Source organism: Artibeus jamaicensis, unplaced genomic scaffold, assembly GCF_021234435.1.
Source record: "Artibeus jamaicensis isolate MK-2021 breed Jamaican fruit bat unplaced genomic scaffold, CSHL_Jam_final scaffold_3128, whole genome shotgun sequence".
NCBI classification, from domain to species: Eukaryota; Metazoa; Chordata; class Mammalia; order Chiroptera; family Phyllostomidae; genus Artibeus; species Artibeus jamaicensis.
Window position 1 is genome coordinate 779570 of NW_026522036.1, and position 19900 is coordinate 799469.

At 42.3% G+C, this 19900-nt stretch overlaps 1 protein-coding gene across 2 annotated transcripts in view; it reads right to left on the reverse strand.

Annotated features, from left to right (window-relative positions):
• FAT3 (FAT atypical cadherin 3) overlaps positions 1-19900 on the reverse strand; it is a 649640-nt gene that overhangs the window by 72958 nt on the left and 556782 nt on the right. For both annotated transcript variants that reach the window (XM_053656923.1, XM_053656924.1), the window contains 4 exons: positions 13704-17777; positions 9481-9677; positions 8322-8475; positions 5470-5703 (listed from right to left, as the gene is read on the reverse strand). In XM_053656923.1, the coding sequence (XP_053512898.1) occupies positions 5470-5703; positions 8322-8475; positions 9481-9677; positions 13704-17777 (4659 nt within the window). The remainder of the gene's footprint in view (positions 1-5469; positions 5704-8321; positions 8476-9480; positions 9678-13703; positions 17778-19900) is intronic.

Genomic DNA, 19900 nt, shown 5'->3' on the forward strand with positions numbered 1-19900 from the left:
AATGTGACAGAGTCGAGCACTCACCCAACATCCCATGGCCACTCCCACATTTCCTAGCCTCCTCAGACTAGTGCTGGACAATGGACAGTGACAGAGTAGTGTGGGTCTCTCCCAGGCTGAAGCAGCTAAGCACTGATGGGCTTGTCTTCTGCAGTAGTGAACTTGGGAACCGAAGTCCAAAAAGATGGAGTTTACCGGATAGGGACCAGATGTTTATGTCACCTGTACTTCACATGGGAAAGAACTAAACTTTTGCTATGGTAAGCCACTGAGACTTTAAAAAATCACCCCAGTTTAGCCAAGCTTATCTTGGTAGATATAATTCTTTCTCTCTCTGCCCCTACTCTTTTCTCTCTCTCACTTGCAACTGGGTCTTTCTCTTCTTCTTGCCCATCTGAGTTCAAGCCCTGTCCTTTAACACCCAACTTAAATGCTATTGTCACTTCGTGGACCCTTCCTGAGTCCCCCCAGTTGAAAATTCATTGCTCACATGTTAATGTTTCTAAAGAGACCTGTACTAACATATTATATGTGCTGACTCATCCTTACAAAATCTTTACTTTTACAGATGTACTCTATAATAACATTTACTACATTATTCTGTGAATGTTCATGGCACCTAACACTATGACTGTAACCCCCTTGGAGGCAAGATCTCCCCACTTTGTCATGAGTAGCAAATTTATCTCATCTGAACATTTTTTCTAAAGGGATGCACTTTTAATATCCAATGTGCCTTCAGTCTTTATTCTTTCTCTCTACACCGAGTCCTATTCAGGCCACTTGTGCTGTTTCTGCTCACTCAGCACCTTTACCTGGTGCCCATGTCTGACTTCTTGCCCAAACTATCACATCTAAAATTTCTCATATGCTCCTTCCTTTTATTGTTCAGCCCTTTTAAAAGTTAATTTTTAAGTTTTCAATTATAGTGGACATTAATATTACATTAGTTTTAGGAGTACACCCCAGTGCTTAGACTTTGTATAGCTTATTAAGTGATCGTCCTGATAAATCTCATACCCATCTGACACGACACGGAGTTATTCAAATTTTGTTGACTATATTCCCTATGCTGTACTTTACATCTCCATGATCCACAGATACAGAGAATATTCTGCTCCTTCACTTTAAGTCCCAAAGCCACCCCACTTGTTTTGGCCCTCGTGGTCTTTCTCATTCTCCTTCTAGTAGCTTTTGTTACCCTTGTTTTGTTTTTATTCTTATATGAGGAAATGGTCATTGATTTTAGACAGAGGGGAAGGCAGGGAGAGAAAGAGGAATAGAAATATCGATGTGAGAGAGAAACATTGATTGGTTGGCTCTCACGCATGCCCCAACCAGGTATAGAACCTGCAATCTAAGTACCATATGTGCCCTGACTGGGAATAGAACCTAAGACCTTCTGGTTTACTGGACAATGCTGCAACCAATAGAGCCACACTGGCCATGGCCCTTACCCTCATTTAGATGCTTCCATCAGATTTGCATTTTCAAAACCCAGAGCTGATAATTTTTATCAAAGGTGCTCCATAGTTCTTTTTCACCTACTGGTTTAAGCACATTAATCCCTTCATGAACCCCCACAATCAGGCTGTAGGCTATTTTTCTCACCTCACTTACCTCTTTTCATCTTGCAAAACATGATATTCTACCAACTATTTAATTGGGCCCACCATTCCCAGCTTTACAACATTGTCCTCATGTTCCCGCCCTCCTGAATGGCTTCTTGTTAAAATCCTATTCAGTCTGGGGCTCTGCCTTTTAGTAAAGTACTTGTGTACCTGACTCTTGCCCTTCACTCCTGCATATGACCTGAGGCCTGTTCCTGCTCCTTCTAGTTAGTTGGTCATTAAGTGTCTGTTAAATTGAGTGGGAAATAGCTGTAAAGTGTGTTATGAGCCTTCAAGTTCCTCTGAAGCTCCCGAAAGAAGTTACAGCCTTGCAGGAAACATTCCACAGGAAAATAAGTGAGATGCTCATTAGAACATTTCTTTGCTTTATGTCCCTCATCCATGAGAGGAAAACCATGTCTTCTTGCATTTCAAATATGTGTATATTGCCCTCTCAATAAATCACAAGCTTAGCACATATTTCAGTGCAAGCTTACATTTTATTTTCATGTCATCTGCCCAAAATAGTCACAGATTTTAGCTTTGAACCTCATTCATTACTTTACATTGCATTTGCTAGAATAAAAAGCCCTCAAAATTTGGAACCTGGACATAAGTGGTACCCCAAGAGGTAGACTAAATAGTAACTAACATGTTAACCCACAGACATAGTGCAAGCAAACATCTTCTAATCTTTACCAAAAGGGCTAAATTTTAATAAATGTCAGGTTGTATCACTCCAGTAGTTCATGGGATTGAGGATATTTCCATTTTAAAAGAAAACTAAGAATTTCATGCTAAAAGCTAGACAATTGCTATGCTATTTCTTAGAACTTGGAAGATAGGTGTTAAAGTGATCTTGTCTTTCCCTGGTTTTATTTTATTCCCGACTTGGCAGCTACTTTCAGGTAAAAGAATACACTTCACAGAGCCAAACAGCCCCGTCACTTACACAGTGCAGCCAATGTTCTTCACTAGAATCAAAACCAATTGAACAACTTGGATGGGTCTCGAGGGAATGGTGCTGAATGAAAAAAAAAGCCAGTCAAATGGCTGAAAACTATATGATTCCATTTAAGCACAATTTTTGAAATAACTAAATTACAGATATGGAGACTAGTGGTTGCCAGGGATTAGCGACTGGGAAGCTGGTGCTGGAGGAGGTTGGGGTGGCTGTGGATAAGGGAGCCCTGTGGTGGGTGAAGGTGCTGGTGGTGATATGAAGTTGCACAGGTGGTGAAGTTACACATATTATACACACACACACTCATGCCAAAATCTGATACTTTAGTTACGCAGAATGTCATCATTGGGGGAAAGAGCTATATGACCTCCTGTACATTATTTTTTGCAATTTCCTATCAACCTATAGTTATTTCAAAATGAAAAAAAAAAGAGAAAAATCTTGTCACTTTAGAGAATGGACTTCTGAGATCAGGTAGTAACATAAGTAAGTGAAGTGGGTGGGAACGCGGGGCCTGGGAACTGACGAACATCAAGGAGACAGCTTTTATTTATCTCCCACCGCAGTGGGCTATGCACCAGGAATTGCTGAGTCTTCTGAGAGCTATTGTTGTTTTTATAAAATGCCAGAAACTAAAGTTTTGAATAAAAATTTCCTGACTTTTACTGACAACTAATTCAAACCTTTCTGAATGCTGTATACAAGCCAAATTAAATACACTAAGGGGCTGGATTTGGTGTAATGATTCATGTGCAAACTTAGCTTTAGGCTAGAGGTTCAGTTTGACCCCAAGAGGAGCTGCTCACTTCACAATCTGGTAACCTCAACATGCAGCTCATGCCCCTCTGAGGTTCCTAAGAAAGACTGAGAAATGGGATTCCTGACAAAGTAAGTTCTTCTCAGGCCACTGATGAACAGTGGCATAAGCCCCCGGTCACTGACTCTCTGGAGAATGTCAGGCTGTTTGTGGCTCAGACTGACGCTCCTGCAGCTGGGACCTCCCGCAGGCTCTGACCAAGACCTTCCCCCTGGCTTCCTCAGCGCACCCCCCCCCCCCCGCCCCACCCCGTGCATGGGGCAGAGAAGATGCTAGAGAGGTTAGTGTTTTTGGAAGTGTTCATTTGTTCTTCTCTAGCTATCTCAGTTCTCTTATTTTTAAAAGCTAAATGAGTTCTAAAAAAACAAAAAATGAACCAGATTCTGGTCCTAGGTTAGAATTTTCCTGAGGCTGATATGGTGGCCAGGTGAATGTGATTTACGTTTAAGTGTCAGCAGCACTCACAGCTTCTGTGTCTATTTGAAGCTTGAACGTAAGGCATTTGTTAATTGGTGCAAAATGAGGAGACAGAGGTGTTGATAAAACCATTATTCTGGATTCGACCCTTTAAAGGCTTCATCATCTCCGCCCTGCTTAAGGTTCAGGGTCTAGTCAGCCTTTCTTCTTCAATTCCCAGCCGGAAACAGCTGACTCAGAAGTAAAAAGGAGGGGAGAGCTAACAGCATACTCTTCCACCAAACCGCACCGTGGTGGGGGGTATCAATGACGCCTCCCCACCCCTGCTGTCTGAAACACCCCATGCACTGATCACACCCCTTCCATGGTCTGTCTCTGGTAGACGGAGCCCACCCAAGTCCTTCATGAACAAAATGAGTAGAATTCTTAAAGTTGAAATTTTAACTCAATTTTTGTTTTAATTGAAAGAACTATTAAATCTTAAAATTCTATCTGTGGCCCAACTAAATATTATCAAAGTCTAATTTAAATTATTAAAAATTCATTTGCATAATTTCTGTCCCCTTTTCCCAAAAAAGTCTGCTTATAAGAGTCCAGAGAATGTTTTCTAACTTCCTTTATAAGACAGCATTTGTAGGTATTACATAATTATAGATCATAAGAGTCATTTCCTGTTTATCATTTTTCATCAGGCAGATTTTACAATACGCAGATTTTTAAAGGGTTGGTTGTCAGCCTAGGAAATTATGTTAATGAGATAAGAGCAATAATTCAAAGTGTAGCCACTAATTTCTCTCCGGGTACATATGCAGAGACCCTGGGCTTTATGTTTGTTTTCAACTAATTATAGTGTATTTACTTTTCCATTAGCCCAATAATTTTTCTTGCAATTCAGAATCAAGCAATAAGACAATGAATTCTCTAAAGGCCTGTTTAGCATAGCAGACACACCCTGTCATTTCCTACTCCTCTATTTATAGCCTTTAAAATGCACAAACGCTGCCTATATGCCCTTTTGTATTTACATTCCATCATGCAGTCACCTCAGTAACTTATGCATTCTCAGAAGGACTACATAGCAATTAACTCCAGTCTTTCCTAACTCACCATCTCATTATATAAAGTGGGTTTGAACACAAACTTTATTAGCAACTGTCATTCTAATTTCTTATCTCGCCCATCCTCAGCCTGCCTAGAAATGCCAGTTTATATGTGACCAAACTGCTCTAGAAAAATGGCAGTTTTTAAAAAAAACCCACATTGGACCAGCAGCACATTTAGTAATCAATCTTTGCACTATGGGTAACCGCCATAAATCGAGAGTGTCATATTTCAGCTGAAGCATGTGATGCAATGCTTTATAGAAATGGAAATGAATTCTCCCTGCCACAGCATTTTAACTATGTTCAGGAGGAACAAGCAAGTAAGGAAGCAGTAGTTTTTATTCTAAAGGTTAAAAGAAAAAATTCTTTGTTAGTAGGTAAAAGAATTCACAGTATTGGAAGAGCTGAAATGTGGTTTGATGTCCATGTTCTTGGGAAGGAACCACAGTGAGCTGACGAAACAACAGGAAAGGCAGGTGTGTCTGCCTTCAAGTTCAGGACCTAAAGATGTGTCAAATGCATGAACAGGGAGACAGCCCCTCAGTGCAACAGACTTACCAATGTCTGGATCCATGGCCTGAACTCTGGTCAACAAAGCCTTGGCAGCCGTATTCTCGTAGACACAGGCGTTGTAGTGGTCAGAGGAAAACACAGGGGGATTATCGTTCACATCCTCCAGGATCAAGCGGACATCAGATTGGCAGAACCTGCCACCCCCATCGGTGGCTCTGGCAATCAGGTTGTACACAGGGACCCTCTCCCGGTCCAACAGAGACAAGGTTTTCAATTCACCTGTGAAAATAAATAGCTTGGCTTTTTAAAAACTGTTTTTCTTTGAAAAGCAGAGGATTGATTATATAAAGAATCCCAGTGCAGGAAAAACCAATGACATTTGGCTTGAGTGCCTCATATTTTGAAAAAAAGAATGAATTCAATTTTAAACATCAGGGACAAATTTACGTAGTTTTGGATGCAACAACATGCATTGCATGACCTTCAAATTAATTAATTACACTGTGAAACCTCTGGAATCAGTGTTCCTCCTTTTGGCTACATGGCAGGGAAGCTCCATACCTCCCTGAACCTCCTGAGACCTGCTGCATCTCTGGATTTCTGCTGCATCTCCAGCAAAAGCATAGAGAATGGACAAGTGTCCTGAGTTCTCTGATAGTCTAGTCAGTAATATGTAGACCCCAAAGGGGCAGGCAGTGTCTCTGCTTCCAGGTACTCCCCACCTTTTTATTCCATCTTTTTCTAAATGCACCATAAACATGTACTTATTTATTTATTTATTTATAGAGAGAGGGAAAAGGAAGAAGAAAGAGAAGGAGAGAAACATCAAAGCAAGAGGAGAACATGGATCAGTTGCTTCTTGCATGCCCCCTACCCAGGACCTGGCTGCAACCCAGACATGTGCCCTGAGCGGGGATCAAACTGGTGACTTTTTGCTTTGCAGGATGATGCCCAACCAACTAAGCCACACCAGTCAGAGCTTTACCCCACCTTTTAGAGGAAAACAAATGATGAAAACAGAGGCTGTGGCTGGTGTGGTTCAGTGGATTGAGTGCTGGCCTGCTACCCAAAGGGTTGTCACTTTGATTCCCAGTTGGGGCATATGCCTGGGTTGTGGGCCAGGTTGCCAGTTGTGGTTGTAAGAGAGGCAGCCACACATTGACATTTCTCTCCCTCTCTTCTCCCTCCCTTCTCCTCTCTAAAAATCAATAAATGAAGTCTTAAAAAAACAGAGGCGATGCTAGTTACAGCAAGGGCCTTACTATGGGCTGTGGAAGGGCCTGTGGTTGCTGGAGAAATCAACAGGATGGTAGGTTATGTATGTTGACCATTGGGACAGCTGTACTGGTGCTGGCTGCCAGCCCCCATGGAGATTCTGTTATTGTTTAAAATGTAATGGTTAAACGTTAAGCACAGTGAGAGACCTGAATCAATGCTATTTGGTGAACAGTGTGACTCACTAACCATTATTACACTGAACTCAAATTAGTAGATGCTATTTGCACCATGCCAGCCATGCTTACAGAGCAGCTTCTCCACTGGCTTCCTTGCCACAGACAGCCGGTTCTCAAACACAGGTCAGACCATTTTCCTCTCCTACCCCAAAACAGCCCGTGGTGTTCCAGGTGGGCATGCAAGACCTTTGATGGTGTGGCCTAAAGTCATTTTCCAACCACTTTTGTCACAAACCATTCTTCAGCCCCTCCCTCTAGTGACCCTGCTGTGTGAGGCACACCCTGGAGGTACCGCACTCCCTGCTCACACCGCCCCGGGCAGTATCCTGCCTCAGCCGCTGCAATCCCGGCTCAGTTCAAACACCAGCTCTTTTAAAAAATAGTTTCCTCTCCCCTCTCATCAGAATATGAGCTACTTCTTCCTCTGGGCCCAGATAAAACTCCCCTGGGGTCTTTCCTGGGCACTCATTTCATCCTGCCTTTTCTTCTTCTTATTGCCTTATTGGTCTGTCTTTCTTACTTGGGCATGGTTTGTTTTCCTCATCTTGAAGTATACCAAAAACAACCCATAACATTCTTTTACGTTGACTAGCCACCCAATAAGTGGTAGCCGTTGAGCACATGAACACCAGGCACACATAGCCAAGCAGTACGCTCCTGTGTAGCTCAGGGCTTCCACGTAGAGTGGCGATGCCGCTGGACCACTGCCTTTTGCAGACCAATCCAATAGGGTGGTTCCAATAGGACTGAGACAACCCTGGAAATACACAAGTTATTCTCTCCTTACAGTTCATTTAAAAATTGTCAGTGGATGACCCATCCCGTACATAACACTGAAAGAGTTTACCTCCACAGAAAGTGCCTTTCCATTAGCTCTGGCCCTCAGTGCAGGCATCTGCTTTGGCACACACAACCTTCCACTTTATAAATTTTACCTGACTATGTAAGCAAATCTAAAGGTTCACAACTTTGGAGAAACTAAGCAGGGATGTTTAATAAAAACCAGACAAGTGTGTTAATAAGCATTGGGAAGGGACCCAAAAGAAATTCCAGCAGGGAAAAACTCTCCTTACTGTGCACTGCTGTCTGGTTTGCATGGCAACCTGAACTTGTGATGTAATTCTGTTCATACTCTGTACAGGAAAGATGCTTTAATTCACAAACATGAGAAACAGGAAAAGCAAGAAGACATGTCTGATGACTTGATGCTAATAAATGTAAGTAAGTCAGGGCAAGTTTATAAGCCAAACAAAGTCTGTGTGCTCCAGAGAACCCATCTTCAGGTACCAAGTACAAATAGCATTTCTTAGAGTCCAAGGTCGCCAGGCAGCCTATCTAGGCTCTGGCACACCAGCTGCCCCACTACTGATGAGACCAAGTGAGAACTTCACGTCTCTCATGGGTTAACAGCAGCATTTACCCAAAGAATAAATGTCACCTTACCACTTTCTGGGTCTAGAAAAAATTCATTGTGTCCAGGTCCGTACAGTGAGTATCGTATGTCTCCATTGGATCCAATATCAGCATCCTTGGCACTGACCTTCAGGATAATTTTATTTGATGGGATGTCTTCCGGAAATAATGCTGTATATGCAACCTAGGTGAAGGTAACAAAAGGTAACTAAATTATCAGTATTTGTGGGTCAACTATCATATTTAGCATGATACATGATTTTTAAACAAATGCATTCATTTAGCTTCAGGGTTTTTTTCCTGTATCATAGAACCTTCTTAGATTATATGATGAAACATGGTGTGTCACTTGCCTAGCCTTTCCTATGCTCATTCAACAAATGCGGATTGAGCACCTACCATATGCCAGGTACTACTTAGATTCTAGGGGTACAATGGTGAAGAAAACAGGTAAGAACTCCCGCGGCCATGACACAGCTCACATATTGATCAAGGTAATCTTTTCTGTTAAGCACCTGTGAATCCTTGGGACCCTTCAACTCTTTAAAGAGCCACTATAACATTTGGCATGAGAATGATAAATTACATCTGTTTATAACACTTTTCTAAGCTACAGAACACCAATAATGTCTCTTGGTTCTGATGGTGATTAAAAGAGGAAAGGTAAATAGTAATTTAATTTCGACAAAAAAGAAAACCCAATCTTCACTGGCATTTCTCTTCAGCTGCCACGTTTTGGACTGCGATAGAAAAATTATCCCATGAGGAGCTTGGGGATCTGGGTTCATTGCCAACATGGCCACTAACCAGCTGTGGAAACTTACACAAAAAAAGTAATTTATGCTTTTGAGTGGTCCATTTCTCTTTTATTAAATCAGTGATTTAGACAGAGTAAATTCTAAGGTCCTTTAGGATTCCTTAAAAATTATTTAATTTTAAGACTCATGGCTTTACTTTTGTTTTCGTGAGCAAAATTAGATACCTGACCGTGCCACCTGCCCTCTTTCCATGCCCGTAACATTTCATCCTGGACTCCACCTCCCACCCTCTATGCAGCTGGAGCTCCCTGATCAAGCAGATACAGCACAAATTAGCCCGGCTTTAAGCAGAAAGGGAAATGGGTTTTGGTTTAATTTCAGAGAAGCAGAGTGAAAAGGAGCAATGTATCCAATATATCCACAAATCTTACCTGGTCACACACTGGGCTGTTGTCATTCACATCACTGACAGTCACTTCCACCATGGCCTGTGTGACAAAGAGCCCATCGGTGGCAGTGATATTGAGGAAGTAAATATCTTGTTCTTCCCTATCTAGAGGTCTCTTCACATAGACCTTCCACTCACTCTGCACCAGCCCCAGGGCAAACCTTCCTCGGGAGTTCCCTCCTGTAGTGAAAAAAAAAAAAAAAAAAGAGTTTTTGCAGCTGTGCAATGAAAAGCTCTGGTCTTCACTTACCATGAGAGACCTGTGTAGAGCCATCCAGGTGCCTTGCAGTTGCTATCATTTATGATATTGAACAACTGACGCTCACTTCCTTTTGGTCCTTGTACAAGAAAGTCTGGTATTTATGTGCTTGGCTTGTGGGGAAAGTAAAACAGTAACTTTGCAAGAGAATAAAATGCACTTAGAGAGGCTAGAGATGATCTTGTGTTTAGTGCCCCTTAAGGACAATCAAATTCAAACTGTGAACAATCAATCCTCTTCTCAGGATGATACAATTGTCTTTCCACTTTGTCTCAAGAGAGGATATAATACACTGTAGCTCTTGTTACCAAGACAATTTCATTAGCTGCTGATTATGCAATCAAGGAGAAGACAGTCAGTTCTAGTAAAGAATCTTTTTTTGAAGAATCTTTTAAAAAATTTGTGGAGGTGGCATTGGTTAATAAAATTATATAAGTTTCAGGTGTACAGTTCTATGACACATCACCTGTGTATTGTATTGTGTGTTCACCACCTCAAGTCAAATCTCCTTCCATCACCACTTGTTCCTCTTTACCCTCGTCTATCCCCCCCATCATCTCCCCTGTGGTAATCACCATACTGTTATCTGTGTCTATGAGATTTTTTCTTGATCCTTCAACTATTTCACCCAGCCTCCCAGTCCCTTTCCCCTCTGGCAGCTGTCAGTCTCTTCTCTGTATCTATGAGTCTGACTCTATTTTGCTTGTTGGTTCTGTTTGTTCATTAGATTCCACACATAAGTGAGATCATTTGGTATCTGTCTTTCTCTGACTGGCTTATTTCACTTAGCATAATGTTCTCCAGGTCCATCCATGCTGTCACAAAGGTAAGATTTCTTTACTTTCAATGGTCAAGTAGTATTCCACTATGTAAATATACCACAGCCTTTTTATCCACTCCACTCATCTACTGATGGGCACTTGGGATGCTTCCAACTTGTCTGTTGTAAATGATGTTACAGTGAGCATAGGGGTGCATATATTCTATTGATTTAGTGTTTTGAGTTTCTGCGATTAAGGAGTCTTTTAATGAAGGCTTTATCATACAGCTGCATTATTCTTATAAGGACTAGAGTTTGGGAGAGAAAAGTGTATGTGACAGAAGAAGACCCATCAGTATTAAAGAGCCCTAACAAGGGGTCGCTGAAGGAGCAGTTCAAAGAAAAGACTACAGTCAGATCACATTTATCACAGTGAAGCTGTGAAAGAGGAAGAAAAAGATGAGAGGTGGAGTGGAACAGCTTTTGACGATGCTGAAACACTGTGGTCCCACAAATACTATGAAGGAAGAAAACTGCTTTGACCTTCCAATCTGTAAAGAGGAAAATAATGTCACTTCAAACCTGGAGGAAGACTGGAGGAGACAACTGGCAAAGAGCCTGGAATTCAGTTAAATCATCACCTTTTCACTGGTTTGGCCATTTAACAAGTATTTGTCACCCGCTCTGGGCCAGGCTCTGCTCCAGGCAGTGGCACTAACTGACAAAAGCCTCTGCTGTCTTGGTGGAGCTCACATTCTAGTGGGGAGGTCTGACAGTAAACAAACAAATAGGAAAACATACTGCATACTGGTTGCTACTTTATTGAAAGAGTGGAGCTAGCTTGCCTTCTCACAATGAATCTTCAAAAAAGAAGAGGGCAGAGATCATGTTCCTGCTGAAGGGATGGAGGGGGAAGTAGTGGAATTCCAAGGGCCAGTATGTACTCTGCACCACAAGGCACGGTGGGTGGTGGGGGTCAGTCCAGGGGCCTCAGCAGTACAGGGCAAACACGGGATAAACAGACCACGCTGGGCAGACAGTCCAAAAAAGGAGAGGGCTGCACATTCCTCCAGGGCAGTGGTTCTCAGTTGAGAGTGGCTATGCCTTCCTCCTCTCCCACCCCCAGGGGACATTTGTCGATGTCTGAAGACATTTTTGCTCATCACATCAGGGGTCCTGATGGTGGTGCTACTGGAATCCATTGTGTAGAGGCCAGAGATGCTGCTAATCATCCCACAAGGCACAGAGCAGCACCACAACAAAGACTTTTCTACCCAAAATGTCAACAGTGTGGAGCCTGAGAAACCTGCTCTGGTGAGGCTTGGGGTCCTCCCTGGGAGATTGCTTTCCTCCCTCACCGGCTAGGATTCAGCCAGGCTGCCTCTGAATGTTATTTCAGCACACGTAAATTTAACCTGTTAAATGCTTTTGCAACAGGCCCACACTGTTCTTTTGTTATATCAAATGATTAATGGTCCTTTGTTAATCTGTGGCAGCACAGCCAAGTTGTGCTACATCAAGAGCAAAAGTTAAATCTCATTAAAATCAGTTGGTGGTTGGCAGTGGGAGCAGTAACAGTAGTAGCTTTAAGCTACTCTGTTCTCATTACTTTGGTAAAGTTGATAGTGTGGTCCCTCTAAATCATCTATTCAGAGTAAATGTATAAATAATTAAAGTTGATTTACAATTCTTCCAAATAGGAAAATATCCCTCAGGATGCCTAAGAAACTTTTTACTGGAAATGGAATGCAAATAAAATCAAAGTGATGCTTTACTCACCTTTCTTTCCTTACCACTGTTGTTCATGTCTTTATTGCAGAAATGTACATTTCAATAAAAATGAAGTTATCATATAAAGCATAAAATGCATAAAGAGCTTTAAACAGAAAACATCAGGAAAACAGCTCCATAAAGAAGAGTCATGAGGAAAAGCATGGCGGTCCCAAGTCCTGACACACATGCTCCCCTGTGGACCTTATTCTGCAGTGATTAATTAACTTTCCCACCAACGTACTTAAGCAGATTCTGTGTCTTGAGGGCATTCTAATTAATTCATTTTTAACATTGAATAATGTAGTTTTCCTAAAGGGAAGCCACCTGACAATAAGTATTGATGAATTCTTTAAAATCTTTTGGCACTTTTCTCATGTTCTGCCTTTGAATATCACAACATCAGAATGTTAGTTTTCAAAACCCCAAAAGACTTTTTAGGAAGACTGCTCCCATACCACCCACCCTCTCCTTTTTGCAGTTCAAGGCCAATCACCACTGGAAACCTTTTGCTGATCAAGGCACGCCTTCTTCACTCCAACATGAAATCCTCAGGCCCTTGGAGCAATGGTGACACATTTTGTGCCTTCCGGGTGACCTCATTTGTCTATCTTGCCTTTCCCATTGAACTGCTACTTACTATTTGGAAATACAGAAGAGGGATCAAAGAAAAGTGAGTTGTCAAAAATATCCTTGGCTGAGAGTTACAATGGGATTTTTTTAATCAAAAGGTCAAACCAGGCTCTGGAGTTTGTATATCTGTATGCATTTGAATTTTTAGCTCCAGAGGAAAGTTGTAAGTGAAGCTTACAAGGGTCAAGCTCTTTGCTTTTTTTCACCTTTAAAAAAGGTAGGGAAAAGGAATATAGTTAAAAATACATCTCCCTTTTTTCTATCTACTGTCTGTGCTAGTAGATAGAAAATAGATGGGGGGGCAAGAATAGTATGGGAAATATAGAATCCAAAGAACTTGAGACCCATGGTCATAAACTAAAGGGGGGGTAATGGTGGGGGGGAATGAAGGGGGGAATAGAACGACTGTAATGGCATAATCAATAAAAAAATAAATAAATAAATTGTGAAAAGAAAAAAAATACATCTCCCAAAGCTCCCGGACAAAAAGAGATGTTATAGGTGACATATTTGGCTAGACTCCTTTTGAAATGATGAAAGGTGACTCAAGGACTGGGTCCCAACCTGGGACATTGGTCATAGGCAAACTGGTGAACACCAAACTAAGGCTGAGTTAGGAGCAACCAACAATCATGTGTACTCAGAGATCTCTTCCTTGGCTCCAGAGCATTATTACTCTTAACCCCTCATCTCATCTTCTTTCTTCTCTCCTATTCTTACTGCCTGCGACCTTCCATCTTTAGAAAGCAGAGCACATAGCAAAAACCAAGGGTGGTAGACTCACCTGTAATATGGTAGCTCACTTGGCGATTAATGTCAGAAGTGTCTCTGTCCCACGTGCTGAGGACCGCAACCACCTCGCCTGGAGGGTCACTCTCCTTCACGTTCCCCTGGTACACCTCATGGGCAAAGACTGGTGCGTTGTCATTTATATCTGTGACCCTGACAGAGATCAAAGCTGTGGAAGAAAGAGAGAAGGCCTCTCCAAGGTCGGACGCCACCACGGAGAAGGTGTATGAAGGGTCAGTCTCGTGATCCAGGTCCTTCAAAGTACTGATCCAGCCTGTGTTGCTGTCGATATTAAATGTTTCCATTACCTTTTCAGGCTGGGTATCTGAGTGGAGGGAGTATGTGACCTGTCCATTAGCTCCCCAATCCATGTCAATGGCTCTCACCTGTGTGAGTTTGGTGCCGATAGGCATCCCTTCCATTATGATGGTCTCATAGCTTGAAGTTTCAAAGACTGGCTTGTTATCATTCAAATCTGACACCTTGATATCTACATCCACGGTAAACACAATGTCTACCTTGTCTAGGGGGATAGTGGCCGCTACTTTAAAGTGGAAAGCTGGGCTGATTTCATGATCAAGGCGTTTGTCAAGCTTGATGATGCCTGTTTCCTGTTCTATGATGAAGACACCCCCTTTGTTATTCTCTGGAAGTTCCCCATTAACTGTGCTGAATCTGACATTCTGACTGGGCAAAATCCTCAGGGTGTCCACTGTGCTCCCAATGGCTGTATCTTCTGAAATGGTAAATGAATACTGAGACTGGGTAAAGGAAGGCAGGGAGGTTTCTGGGGGCAAGACATGGATATAGACAGGAATGAGGGAGTGCTTCACTGGGATGCCCCCATCTAAGGCTTTAACAAAGAACGATAGCACTGTGTTTTTCAGCTGGCTAAAACTGCCCTTTGTGACCATCCAGCCATTGTCAGGATCGATTTCCAGGAGGTCAGCTACGGAGACTGAGGCCTCACTATATAGGGAATAAGTAATCCTTGAATTGGCTCCATCATCTGGGTCCATGGCTTGAACCTGAGTAACCAAGTGGCCCCTTCCAACATCTGCCCTGACACTGGCCCTGTATTCCACTGTCATGAACTGGGGAGCATTGTCATTTTCATCCACCACAATCACCCTCACAGTGCAGAAAGTCGTTCTCCCTCCACCATCAAGGGCCCTCAAAAAGATACTAATGTCTCCTTCCAGAGGGTTTTCCCGGTCAAGCCTTTCTGTCGTAATGACTTGTCCATTGCTGTCTATGAGGAATCGATCTTTAGCAAAGTCATTGATGATGGCATAGGTGATCTGCCCATATGTCCCTGGATCCCCATCTGTTGCTCGAACATGAATTACTTTCGTCCCAGCAGCGGCATTCTCTCTAACCTCAGCTACATAGGTGCTTTGTGAAAAGGCAGGGCTGTACAGGTTAGCTCCAAGGACCCTAATGTGCACCTGTGCAGTGCTAGTGAACAACCCATCAGAGACAGACACATTCAGACTGTACAGAGGCTCCATCCGCTGCTTCCGGTGGTTGGACAGTGTGATGACACCACTCTTGCTGTCCATCAGGAAGCTCGTCCGGTCATTCCCAGATAAAATGTTATATTCCAACCGGTCAAAATCAGAGCTATCTGCATCAGAAGCTTGCACACATGTTACAAAATGGCCCCGGGGGGCTAATTCACTCACATATGACTCATAAATGAGCTGATTAAAAACTGGAGGGTTGTCATTTATATCTGAGATGTAGATATGAACCAGGACCTCACTGCTCAGGGAGGGGAAGCCATTATCAGTTGCTCTGACTCTCAAAGTGCAGTGCTGCACTAACTCGTGGTCCAGCATCCTTGCTGTCAGGATTAAGCCACTTGCACTGTCTATGTGAAAATAATCGGTGCTGTTATACGTATCCTGGACAATCTGATAATGTACCATTTTATTGTTTTCTGAGTCTGCATCAGTAGAGACAACTTGCAAAACAGGTGTCCCAATGAGAGACGCTTCTGACAATGTCGTATTGTATGTAAGCTGATCAAAAATAGGGGGGTTGTCATTTACATCATTAACTAGCAAGTCAACAGTGACTTCGGCCCTGGCACCAGTAAGGGCATCACTGGCTCTTACTGTCAACTTGTAAACAGATGTAATTTCATAATCCAAAGGGCTAATGACTTTCAGGACCCCAGTGTCAAAGTCAATGTTAAATTGTTTATAAAGATCCCCATCAATAATGATGTATATGATCCCTTGACCTTCTGGACTGGTGGCATTGATGCTCAGGATGGGGGTGTCCATCCCGATGTCTTCGTTAATGGATGCTGTATAAAAGGGCTTGTCAAACACAGGCATTGCTTTGTTGACAATAGTGATGGGAAGTTCCACAGATGTGGACAAAGAGGGTTTTCCACCATCTTTGGCTAGGATGGTGATGCCATACTCAATGTTGGACAAGTCAGAGTTGAATGCTTCTTTTAAAATAACATTCCCTGAATTAGGGTTAATTTCAAAGTGGCCATAGTCATCCTGTAGGACATAGGTCACTTCCCCATTTGCACCTTTATCTTTGTCAATGGCTGTCACCTGGTAAATCAGAGTCCCAGGCTCAGCATCGACTTGCACAGCAGCATAGTAAGGCAGGCCCACAAAAACTGGAGAATTGTCATTTATGTCTTCAATGTTAACTCTAACCACCACCCTAGCCACACGCAGATGATCCATCTCCCGGCTGGCTTCCACCACCAGCTCATATAACTCCTGCTCTTCACGGTCAAAGGGGACTCCAGTGGTCTGAATGACCCCTGAGGTAGATTTTATCTTGAACTTATTTCCTGGGTTTAAGATGCTATATTTTAAGGGCTCATTAAGGCGATTTCCTACTGCATTGACAATAGCAACTTTGGTTATGTTAGTGTTGTTCTCTGAGATTGAGGTGGAATAAAAGCTTTGTGTAAAGTGGAGGCCACTGTCCATGGCTTCTTTAACTGAGACAGTAACCATGGATGTACTGTAGAACTTCCCATCAGAAACTTTAACTATCAGCACATAGTGATCTTTGGAGAGGTTGTTGTTTTTTATGGTGAGCACTCCAGTATTTGAGTCAATTAAAAAATGATCCAAACTGCCTTCCATTAAGCTGTATGTCAGTTCTGGGGGTACTTCTGAGTCAGGATCTGTGGCACTAACTTTCAGAACCTCCACTCCAATGTAGGTAGGTAGAAGTAAGGTGGTCTCAAACACAGCCTGAGTGAAAACAGGTGGATTGTCATTCACATCTGTCACCTCGATGTTGACTTCAACAGGACTCTCTGCAGTCAGCTGGGGGCTACCACTGTCTCTCACATGCACGTGAAAATGGAAGTGGGAGATGGTTTCATGGTCTAGGGGAGCAATTGTTCTGATTGCTCCTGTACTGGAGTCCACCGTGAAGAACTTCTTGGCCGTGGACTCCACAATCTGATACACAAGCAGAGCATTCCGGTTGCTGTCAGCATCGGTGGCTCGAATCACCAGTGGGCTGTTATCTAAGCTCCTAACAATGCTATTGACAGGGGCAGCCTCACTCAGGCTGCCCAAGTATTGAGAAAAGAGAAAAACTGGGGCATTATCATTTTCATCAACAACCTGAATATTGACTGTGACATTGGAAGCCATTCCTGCCATGTTAGTGGCCTGCGCGATGAGGCGATAAAAGGAAGTACGCTCATAATCCAGTGTCTTCCGAGTGGTGATGACTCCGGAATATGGGTTTATGGTAAAGATCCCATCAATGTTTCCATCTTTGATTTCATAAATGAGGGTAGATTGACTAATAGCAGAAATTAGAATGACTGATGTTCCAATATCAACATTTTCATTTACTTCTGCTTGGTAGTCTCTGTGAGTGAACTTGGGATGAGAATTATCAGACATGGTGACAGAAATGCGCACAATTGCCGTGGCAGACATTGGTGGGGAACCCTGATCTGTGACTTTGACTGACAGGACAAACTGACCCATGGTCCTCATGTCTGGTTCTTTGGAAACAGTGATGATGCCCAGGACTGGTTCAATCTTAAATGTGTTCCCAGTGTTCCCTGCAATGAGGAAATCAATGGGGAAATGAGTTACAATTGGGTCATTCTTTGAGGATTAACTTTTTATCTGGAGGCTACTTTACTGCAACAGGGCAAATAGAAAGCAGTGGGGTTTATTTATTTATTTTTTGAATTAATTCCATCTCATTCTGAAATAAAACAGGAAACTTCTCTTTCAGAAGTATTCAAAAGCAACCAAAATGAGTTTTCTGGTAAAATTGTGCATTTCAGATCATTATCTTTTTAGTCCAGGTTAACACCCACAACATAGTACTGTGTATATTAAAACAGGTAAATAAATAAAAGCTTGTAGGAGAGACTTTTCTGTTAAGAATATTTAGGATCTTCTTATTCCCAGCCTTGTGAGAAAAGACACAGATTGGGCTGGAACGTGCCAATGTCATTAGGAAAAAGGTAGTTGTACCTAAACCATATTTTGCATTCTATGTTACCAGAAAGAAGGTTCTATAAATTGTTTAGAACAGTATCACAGTCATTTGGTTACAGACCACCCTAAAGGGAAGCTTTACTACATGGAATGGATATTGTTTCATGCTATCAAAACCAACTTCATCCTAAGCACTACTTTGGTGAGGGAGGGTTTGTTTGTGGAGGGGGAATTCTTCCCAAGTCACTGTTTACTTGTAAGTCCTGAGGATTTTTTTTCTGACTAACCGCGTCTTCATTTCCCTAAATCTGAACATACACACATGCACACACAGACTTAAAACTAGACAAATAATTATAAGGCAATTGCTCCAATCTGCAATCATACTATTTGCCAAGTTTTTCAAAGGTTTCTGGGGAAGTAGGAAACTGTTGATAATCTGAACCAGCATCCAAACCAAGAATCTGAGGTGTAAGCCTTACGAAACTGAGAAACTGGTGCCCATTCTGGCATAGCTGAAATAGGAAGTGGCATGAATCATGAAACGGTACGAGGTTAGAGCTCTGACTCTGGAACATGCAGTGGTATGAACTTGGGGTTCTGGAGGAGGAGGAACATTAAGGAGGGGAACAGAATGGAGGACATGTAACTGGAAGAGTGGAAAGAATGACGTTCAGAAATAGTGGACAATGTGAAGCACAATTCTTCCCCAAGTTTCTTTTGCTTTTCTCATAAGGCTTTTCTAATACTTCTCAAAGAACACACATGTGTGTGTCTAGGTTCTTTTAAATCAAAAGTTAATAATGATCTTAATTATTCAATTATATATTATTCTTTCTTTTTGAAGTACTGAGTAGGCAGACACATGGATAGTTTAAATGTCATTATCATTAAGGAAGGCTCCAGGACTGAGAGAGCCATTCTATAATGTATCCGTTGAAAGATAGAGCAAATGCAGCTGCATACATACTTCTTACTATGTATGTGTTAAATAAACTTTTCCATGTCTGAAAGTGAAAAAGTCATGCTCATAGAAATCAGTTTCTATGAGACATTTGCTCATTTTTAAAAGAGGAAGTTAATCTAACAAAGAGGTAAAAATTTAACTCTAGCCCCAACATGTGAATATTAAACAATATTATCTTTAATGTTGGGATGATTATTTTACTTTGCCACCTAAACATAACCATTCTGTGATGACAACCAGCTTGTACATTCTCAATTACTAGCACTATGGAACTGAGTAGGAGACTGACATCTGGTTCAGAGACCTCACAAACAGGCGGCGGTCATCTCACTTTTGCATCTCAGAGGAGAGAAGTGTAGATATCGGAGTAATGGCCACCTTCCAGCAGTGGTACCCACATGCAATCCTGAATGACCAGTGCACCCGAGCATCCAATATCTCACTGTGGAGTTTCCTGGTACGTCCTTCTTCACTCTAGGAACAGCAGATTTCTACATACCCAGCAAGATATGCAGGGCCCAGACACAGAGGCCCTGGCTTCTGACTTTGAGTAGAACTTCATCACCTCGCTATAACCTGGCTGCTGACCTGTTTGGTTCACTCCTCCAGGATGCTGTTCTCACACGTCAGGCTCAGAGTGGGCTCTCTGCCTTTTTTCCTTTTCAACATACTGGCCCATATTCTTAGAATCCACATTCTGCTTACTCTCTACTGCTATACTTGAATCCTTAGAAACTAACCTCTGCTTATTTTCTTGGAGTCTATAGC